The sequence below is a fragment of the Pteropus alecto genome, unplaced genomic scaffold, assembly GCF_000325575.1.
Source record: "Pteropus alecto unplaced genomic scaffold, ASM32557v1 scaffold87, whole genome shotgun sequence".
Classification (NCBI taxonomy): domain Eukaryota; kingdom Metazoa; phylum Chordata; class Mammalia; order Chiroptera; family Pteropodidae; genus Pteropus; species Pteropus alecto.
This window is the reverse complement of record NW_006443225.1, coordinates 12873431-12882356: the sequence shown is the minus strand read 5'-3', so window position 1 is coordinate 12882356 and position 8926 is coordinate 12873431. Positions and strand designations below refer to the sequence as shown.

The 8926-nt window shown below is 44.3% G+C and overlaps 1 protein-coding gene across 6 annotated transcripts in view; it reads left to right on the top strand.

The window, feature by feature from the left end:
• NCOA2 (nuclear receptor coactivator 2) overlaps positions 1-8926 on the top strand; it is a 252360-nt gene that overhangs the window by 199201 nt on the left and 44233 nt on the right. For all 6 annotated transcript variants that reach the window (XM_006924020.2, XM_015598653.2, XM_025041208.1 and 3 more), the window contains 4 exons: positions 124-301; positions 3295-3483; positions 5885-5986; positions 6281-6424. In XM_006924020.2, the coding sequence (XP_006924082.1) occupies positions 124-301; positions 3295-3483; positions 5885-5986; positions 6281-6424 (613 nt within the window). The remainder of the gene's footprint in view (positions 1-123; positions 302-3294; positions 3484-5884; positions 5987-6280; positions 6425-8926) is intronic.

The window sequence follows — 8926 nt, the reverse complement described above, 5'->3', positions numbered from 1 at the left end:
AGATCGCTTTTCCATCCACGCGTGAATTATGCTTCCATTAAGGGGCTCGTCCCTTCTTAACAGCTGCATGCGGTTTTATGTTGTATCTTTTCTGTCTAACGCAATTTGTGCCTTTTCCCCTAGGCCCTTGATGGGTTCTTCTTTGTAGTGAACCTGGAAGGCAACGTTGTGTTTGTTTCAGAGAATGTGACACAGTACCTAAGGTATAACCAAGAAGAGCTGATGAACAAAAGTGTATATAGCATCCTGCATGTTGGGGACCACACTGAATTTGTCAAAAACCTGCTGCCAAAGTCCATAGGTAAAGGATTGTCTGCTGGGTCTCCCCTCCACCCACCCACCCACCCCACCCCCGCAGTGCACACATCATCCTGGTCTGAGGGGGTGAAATAGAACTGTGTTATGTCAGTTGGAGATATAGAGATGCTCGTGTTGATATTTAAGCTTACAAGTCATGGAGAAAGGATATCCGCAGATACTGATCTTGGCCAAATGCTAGTTTTAATCTTATTTTTAAAGTACACGAAAATAATTCAGATAGAAAGTAACTCGTGTCAACTATTTCATGTAGTTTGTTTTGTTGCTTTTTAAGAAGAGACCAAATTTCCTTCCACTGTATCCAGTGCCAGCCGACTCTGTATTTCTCCATGACTATCTAGTAAGCAGAAGGTCATGAGAAGTTTGAGATTCAACTCATTTTGAGTCCAACTTGTGCAAAACGTATGTATGTGGGTATGTACAGCAGTCTAAAAACAAAATGTTGAGGGACGACTGGCGTGTAGCGGTTCGGATGCTCCCGGCCCAGCAGCCCTACGCGATTTCGCGGCATCCTCGGTGGCTCTGCAGGTGTCCTCCTCGGATGCCGCCTCCTCACCACGCTCCCCGTTTCACGTGCCTGGCTTCTTCACTGTACGTTGAAGACGCTGTCCAAAAGTGCTCGTCACTCCTTAGAGCCGCATTTTAAAGTGAGCGATTCCAGTGTCAGCCACCTTAGCTGCGGCTCTGGACTGGAGTGTGGCTGCTCCCACTTACCCAGCAGTTCTTTTTTAATATTCTCACTTCAGCTGATGATGCTAAGAACATCTTCACTGATTAAAAAAAAAGAAGTGCATATTTTAGTAAAGAATAAGGTCAAGTCCTGAATTAGCAAGTATTTCTGTTCTTTTTCAAGACTGTTTATATTAGCTGGTCTTATTGCTGCCGCAGTAAATAGGAAAAGGCCCTTTCAAATTCCGTCCGTTCTACCTGGCCTTTCCTTGATATAACCCTTTGTTCAGAGCGGCTGCAGCAGTAACACAGACTGTGGATGCTTGTGTGATCCTGCCCTTGCATTCTCTAGTAAGTGAACAAGGAAATGGGATTTCTTATTTCAAGCAACTAATATTTTCAAATCTCTTCAGTAATTTTATGACGTCCTCAAAGGACCTATGCTTACTAATTCACTATTATTAATTCACTTGTCCAAGGAGCTCTTTGCCTTACTTTATATGGTACTTTTTTATATTTTCAAAGTACTTAACTAACCTGAGTTGATGAGAACTATTTTTCCTTTGATTACTCTGTGTCAGGGGTCCCCAGCCTCTGGGCCACAGACTGATACCGGTCCTTAGGAACCGGGCCCCAGAGCAGGAGGTGAGCGGCAGGCGAGCAAGCAAAGTGTCATCTGTATCTGCAGCCGCTCCCCAGAGCTGGCATCACTGCCTCAGCTCCACCTCAGACCATCAGGCGTTAGATTCTCATAGAGGCACCAATCTCTGGGGCCAAAAAGATTGGGGACCGCTTAAGCCTGTGAGCCTGATGGTGAAATAAACTTTCCAAAAGTCTGCATAGACGTGTAAAGTTACCTCTGGCTCCTTGTGTTATTCTAAAATACTTTGTTGCAGTTAACTCATATTTCCTTTTTCTCTCTAGGGTTCGTTTCCTTTTTTTATGCCCCTACAGCCCAGCGGCTGTGGGCTTGCATTGCGTTTACTGTAACACCTGGATGGTCCATTAAATGCTGTCTAACTGGTGACTTTTGAGAGTCTATTCGCTTATCTGATGACCGGCCTGTTTTTTGATCCCCTCTTTCATTGTCCTACTGGTCCTAATATTTTTTAGATAACGTAACGAACAGTAAAGAAACGAAGACCGAAGTGAGAATTAGGATTGCTTCTGATTCCTGCTCATTTTGTAGTCGAACATTCCTTTGGGTGTCAGTTTTCTCCTCTGTAGCATGAGGAATTTGACCTGGTGATAAATACCCTTTAATTCTCAATATTAGTCATTGTTTTTTATTTCTTTCATTTATTTCTCTAATTTATTTTCCAAAAAAAAAAAAAAAAAAGGATGTCTTTCCTCTCTTGCATTCTCTTTCTTGATTTAATATATACACTTCTAAGTGTCGATACTAAAATAGAAGAGATTCGAAGTAGTTTTCACTTGAAAAGAAATAAATGACATTAGCTGTAAACCCTGAAGGATTTTTCAGTCTTATTGAGGAAATATGCACGAAATAAAAAAGACTACAGTAGATTAATTCAGCAACAGCCACATTGCAGAATATACACTAAAAGTTTTGTAAAAGTGTTGGAAAAGAAAGACCTGTAAGAAAGACCTTTCTTTTCTTTTAGAAAGACCTGTGTGCCCACAGCACTTGGTTAAACATATAGAGGGTCTCAGCCCTGTCAGAGCGAGAGTCCATTTGGCTGGGAGAAATGGAGGCAGCTTTAGACGGCGTGGTAGGAGCAGTGGTAGGAGCAGGGACTGGGCGTGGAAGACGGCGGGGCGGGGCCTGTGCTGGGCAGTGAGAAGGACCTGGTTAGCTGGAGATGGGGCTGGTTAGTGAGATTTTGATTTATCAGTCTGAATGGCCTTCATACTCCTGACTCCAACAAGTTTAAATCCTTTCAAAGAATTTAATGCATGCTACAGTTGGTGCCACTTACAGATTTTTGAGAAGGGGGTAACATCTAAAACTGGAATGTGAGTAGATCGAACTAAATTTCTAAGAAATCAAAGTTAGGAAAACCCCAAAATAGAGAACTGTCGTATTCTAGTAACAAATGATGGCTGAACTTGAAGAGGAGTCAGAGCGAAGAGTAAAGACATTTTGAAAATCCCAAGAATTTTCCCAAGTTGTTGAAACATTAACCCGACAATTTTCCCCCTCTAGATTGTGAAATTACTAAGAAAAGTATAAACACTATATAAAAATAAAATAACCATATGTTTCCTATCTCGTTTTGATAATTTGGCAGTAGTGAGTCTGATGTTAGTTTCTTTATAATTTTGGACTGCTTTTGCCTTGCTCAGTGAATGGGGGATCTTGGTCTGGCGAACCTCCTAGGCGGAACAGCCATACGTTCAATTGTCGGATGCTGGTGAAACCTTTCCCTGATTCAGAAGAGGAAGGTCATGATCACCAGGAAGCACATCAGAAATACGAAACTATGCAGTGCTTTGCTGTCTCTCAACCGAAGTCCATCAAAGAAGAAGGAGAAGGTAGGGCAGAATCTCCAGGGCGTTTTATGGATCCGTGTGTTCATTCTTGTGCTACTTCGTTCACACTTAATCTAAAATTAGTGGCCGCACAAAGAAAAATTTAGAGGCAGTTTTTCTTTGGTTCTTTTCACCTGCTTAATGATTTTTGTGATAAATTAAGATTTTAAGTCTTTAAAACATAAATTAAGATTTTAAGTCTTTAAAATTCCACCAGAATTTTCTGCGGCGACGGCAGCGTTACGTATCTTCCGTGTCCAGTGCAGTGGCCAGTAGCTGCATCTGGCTATTGAGCATTTGAAATGTCAGTAATGCAGTTGGGAGACCGAATTTTCTGTTCTATTAAATTTACATTTAAACAGCCACGCGAGGCTAGTGGCTAACCCATCAGAGCAGCTCCGTTAGTGGTTGAACTTATTGGAGTCTAAGCTCCTGTGAGCTCTCCTGCAAGCTGTGAACCAGAGCCTTGGAGAAACGCACCAGCATATACAGCTGACCCTCGAACAACTCGGGGGTTAGGGGCGAAGCTGTGAACCAGAGCCTTGGAGAAACGCACCAGCGCGAGCATCGTTTTTCATATACAGCTGACCCTCGAACAACTCGAGGGTTAGGGGCACTGACCCCGTTACAGTCAACAATCCGCACATAACTTTCGACTCCCCAAAACTTGACTACTAACAGCTTGCTGTTGACTGGAAGCATCATTGATAACATAAAGTCAGTTAACACGTATTTTGTATTCTTGCCGTACAGTATGCTAGAGAAAAAAGGTTACAAAAATCGTAAGAAAGAAAAAATAAATTTATAGTACTGTATGTATTTATTGAAAAAATATTCACATGTAAGTTGGACTCGTGCAGTTCAAACCCATGTTGTTCAGGGGTCGACTGTACTCTCAAGGGATTAACGGCTTCCATACAATTTATCCATGGACGCCGGATCCACAGTGTGGTGTCCTAGAATGCTACTTAAGCGAGGATAGAGATGGGAACAGGGAATGGAGGGGGTTTCACACCACAAGCTCTTAGGCTCCTCTCTTTAAAGAGATGCTGACCCCCACCCGCTCCTGCGCCCTCCACGCGAGCCAGTCTGAGCCGAGTGTCACTCCCCGTTACGTGTGAGACAGTGCTGAAGAGGGCATTCTGTATGCGTAGCAGAAGGGGAGCTGCGGAAGACCCCTGGCACGTGGAAGCATCATGGACTTCACAGTCAGCCCGGCCAGCCCCTCGAGCGCTCTGCACGAAGTGTCAGAATGTAATGAGGATTACGTGACTCTGCCTGAATCATGATTGGCATTAAACACTAGTTATTTAATCCTTTTTAAATATATGTAGGTAATTTTTAATTTAAATTTTATTGGAAAGGAAGTAATAGAGCTGTCATAGATGATACATGGTTTTTCAAAATTAAGTTTTTACGTAGGTATGGAATGTCAAGTGATTTTATTCACTTTTATGCAACAGAAAGTGCTAATTCATCCATCCATGATAATATTCTAAAGCAGTATAAAAAAGAAGTAGCAGAGCTAATTTTGGTTTTGGTGCTGTATATTGAAACATTTGGGGACATTTATAATCTGATTCTGGAGGTTAGCAGAATCCGGTAAAGCCTGGGAGTGGGGATTCTGAGCCGTGTGGTGCTCAGGTTCAAATCCTGCTTCACCAGAGTTTTGTACGATGTTGGGCAAGTTACTTAAATGTCATGTTTTGGTTTTCTCCTGCTAAGTGCAGCTAGAAGGATGTCTGTCCCATAGTAAGTGCTCAAAAATTTAGCCTTTATTATATGGAGGATGAGAATTACATATAATTTTGTGATACACCTGCTATTACTGGATAGATTTAAAGAAATTCTTTCCCAAATTGAGTTTATATTCTTTATTTTAAATCGCATATTGCCATTGTAGAGGTATTTACATAGTTTGGTAGAAGGTATATCTAGTTTTCCTTTATCATGGTGAAGCTGAACTCAAGAAGTAAACCCTTGACAAAGCAGACTGTCAGATTTTGGTTTTCATCCTTTTTGTACTTTATTATGAATTCAGCTGGTTTGTTACTCTTAGCCATTTAATAAGAAAGCATGCCGTTCTCTTCCATCATTGGGAAGATGGTTTCAGGTTGCTGACTAACGCTAATGCGACAGACATACTTTGATCGCGCGTCTGTGGCTTCAGCAGTTTATCCTCAGTTCCCCGAGCTCATCCTACACAGCATACTCCCCTCCCCCGACCCTGCTGCTTCCCACGTCAGTGGGGGAGAGAATGAAGTCAGGGGAAAGCAGAGATACCTAGTGTTTTGTCACTGTCTTCGTTATTGATTTACAAGGCTGTGCTGTCATAAATACATTTGAGTTTGTTCGAATCACTAAAAATGCCTAATGTGATAACCATGAATGTCTGCGATTGAAGATTTGCAGTCCTGCTTGATTTGTGTGGCAAGAAGAGTCCCCATGAAGGAAAGACCAGTTCTTCCCTCATCAGAGAGTTTTACTACTCGCCAAGACCTCCAAGGTAAATTTTCTTTCCAAAGAGGGCCGAAGAAAGCATTTCCGAACACCCCCAGATTTCTAAATGCACGGAGTATGTTTAGAAACTGTAAGAAGCCAGGAATAGTGGCTGCTGCCGGGGGTGGCAGCACTGAGCAGCTGGAGGACAGGGCAGAGGGGGACACTCATTTTCACCGTCTACCCCTTTGGTCCATGTACTTGTGCTACCTGTGTCCTAAACGAATGTATTTTTATATTTTAATGATTTGCGCAAGCACGGGCTCAGCGTGTAGGGGTAATGCTTGCTGCTCTCCCATAGGCAAGATCACTTCGCTGGACACGAGCACCATGCGGGCAGCGATGAAGCCGGGCTGGGAGGACCTGGTGCGGAGGTGCATCCAGAAGTTCCACGCGCAGCACGAGGGCGAATCGGTGTCCTACGCTAAGAGGCATCACCACGAGGGTGAGCGTTGCTAAGGGCATTTTTCTCGAGGTCGATGTGCTAAATCACTGCCTCCTGCAGAGAGCTTTCTCTGAGACAGTGATCCCCGAAGGTCCAACTTGGGGCCTCGGGCCTGGTCATTCTTCGTGTACTCGCATTGCCTCGCCCCGCCCGGAAGAGGTCGCCGTCTGAAGGAAGATTTCGTAGGGGAACCTGTAGGCAGAAGCGTGTGGTGAGGGAAATAGACTTGGAGGTGATAATTTCACAGACGGATGAGAGGAAAGGGAAGGAGGCCATTTTCTTAGGCCCTAAGGCTTCTAGATGTATGAGACAACATAGTAAGGTACCACCTAATATCCAAATAAATATCGTCCGAATCATAAATAAAATCTGGAAATAAGAATGAAATGATACTTGCAAGGGCAAGTGAATTTTCGATTGAGGTGTCAGTGAGATCCCAAGGCCTCCTTCCAGATGATGACCTCTGAGGGCTGCTCAGATGCTTCTGGAAGGCCAAAGAGATGAAGTGACTCGTCTCAGGTCATGCAATTAATTAACAGGACAACTGGAGCTAAACCCAAGACTTCGGACTCCTATTGCAGTAGTAATAGCCACCCTTACTGAGCACCTGGTCCTGTGTGTCTGGCGTTGTCCCTCCTCACAGCACGCCTGTGAAGCAGGCGCTGTGACTCCCCCGCTGTACATGGGAGGCCGACGCGGGTGAGGGGACTGACTCGTGAGTTTTCAGTTAGTGTCAGCGCTGGAGGACAGTCTCAGAGCCATCCTGGCAGTCACTCTTCCTCAAGTGCTTTCTGCTTTTTTGTTAAACTGGCAAGAATGAAGAAGAAAATTCCTTTCTTTAGCACCTGCTAAGTGAGGGAAGGAGGCACTTTCTGCTTCGGGTCTTCCTGTCCTCCACGGGCACTTGACGTCCTGGCCGGTGCGCTTGGGCACCGCAGGGGCCTCGGGGGCTTTTGGAGGGGGCCGGGGGCGCGGCAGTGTGCCTCGTGACTCAGTCTGACAAATTCACCGCATTTTTGCAGAGGAAAATTGTAACTCATTATTGGAAATAGTTTTTAGTTTATCATCTTCCATCTAATGTGCATCTGTGACCTTGGCATTTTACCAGTAGTGTTTATATGTTTAAACTTTATACTTTTAAGATCGCTTATGAAAAAGTACAGATCATAGCAAATGACCTCTGTCCTCATTCTCTTTTTTCCCTTATCTTACTCATTCTTTTCTTCTTATTTATTGTTTCTTAAAAATAAGCACATAATCCAACAATTTGTATCTTCTAGCACTTTTCTTTACGTTAGAAAGAAGAGGAAATAAAGATGCTGCATTTGATAGAAGTTAATATTTAACCTGCCACTTAATCTCACTACATCTGGTTTAAAACAAAAGTAGTAACAAAAAATAAGAGATCGCGGTGAGCAGACGAGTTCGCTGTCCTCAGGCCCAGAGCAGCAGAGCCCCGCCTTCGCTTCTGTGGTTGCCGGTTCCTTACAGAAGGGCTTAGCCAGCGGTTCCGGGCACTCCGCTGGGTTTAATCCGATGGGGCCCACTGAAAGGAAATACATGAAATACATTTCATCTAAATGTATGAAATTAGTGAGGTCGAGGGTAATCATTGCGTTGAGTAAAAATCTGCTAGGAGGCACTGTTTAAACGTGCGTTCGGGCCCGTGCTCACGAGGGCCCACTTAGTAAAGACGTTCGATGTGGACCAAGTGGAAATGGAAAATCTTACGCGATCACATCCAAGGTCAGCTATCATTCTGAAATTACAGGCCATTGGAAGATGAGGCCTGTGATAAAGTGGTGTTTGTGCTGCCTTTTAGGAACATACTTAGTGTACAAGGCAAGATGCATGTGTGTCCCGTAATTCATTTCCAGTTCTGCCGCTTCAGAGTAACTCACGCAACGGCAGTAGAGGCCAGAAAGCAAAACCTAAGTCATGCGTGTGACTGGAACTGCAGAGGCGGTTTCCTTAGTGAGATGCTCACAGCGGAACTGACTGAGAAATCGGTCCACGTTGAGTGTCTGTGTGTCTCTCTCCCCCCATCTGTGTCGGTGTGTCTCTGTCCCCCATCTCTGTGTGTCTGTGTGTCTCTGTCCCCCATCTCTGTGTCTGTGTGTCTGTCTGTCCCTCCATCTCTGTGTCTGTTTCTCTGCCCCCCCATCTCTGTGTCTGTGTGTCTGTCTGTCCCTCCATCTCTGTGTCTGTGTCTCTGTCCCCCCATCTCTCTGTGCCTATGTGTCTCTGTCCCCCATCTCTGTGTCTGTGTGTCTCTGTCCCCCCATCTCTGTGTGTCTGTGTGTCTCTGCCCCACCCCCACCCGCGCCATCTCTCTCTCCCCATTTTTGTGGAAAGGCGGATGTGCTTGGTCACTTTGGAGCTAGCTATTCAACCACAAAATTCATGCTGAGGATTATGTGGGAAAAGCATGGTAGTCTTCTTAAAGTGGTTTAAGAGGTAACTAGATCATCTGGCTACTTTTTCTGAATTTAAATGTTCTTT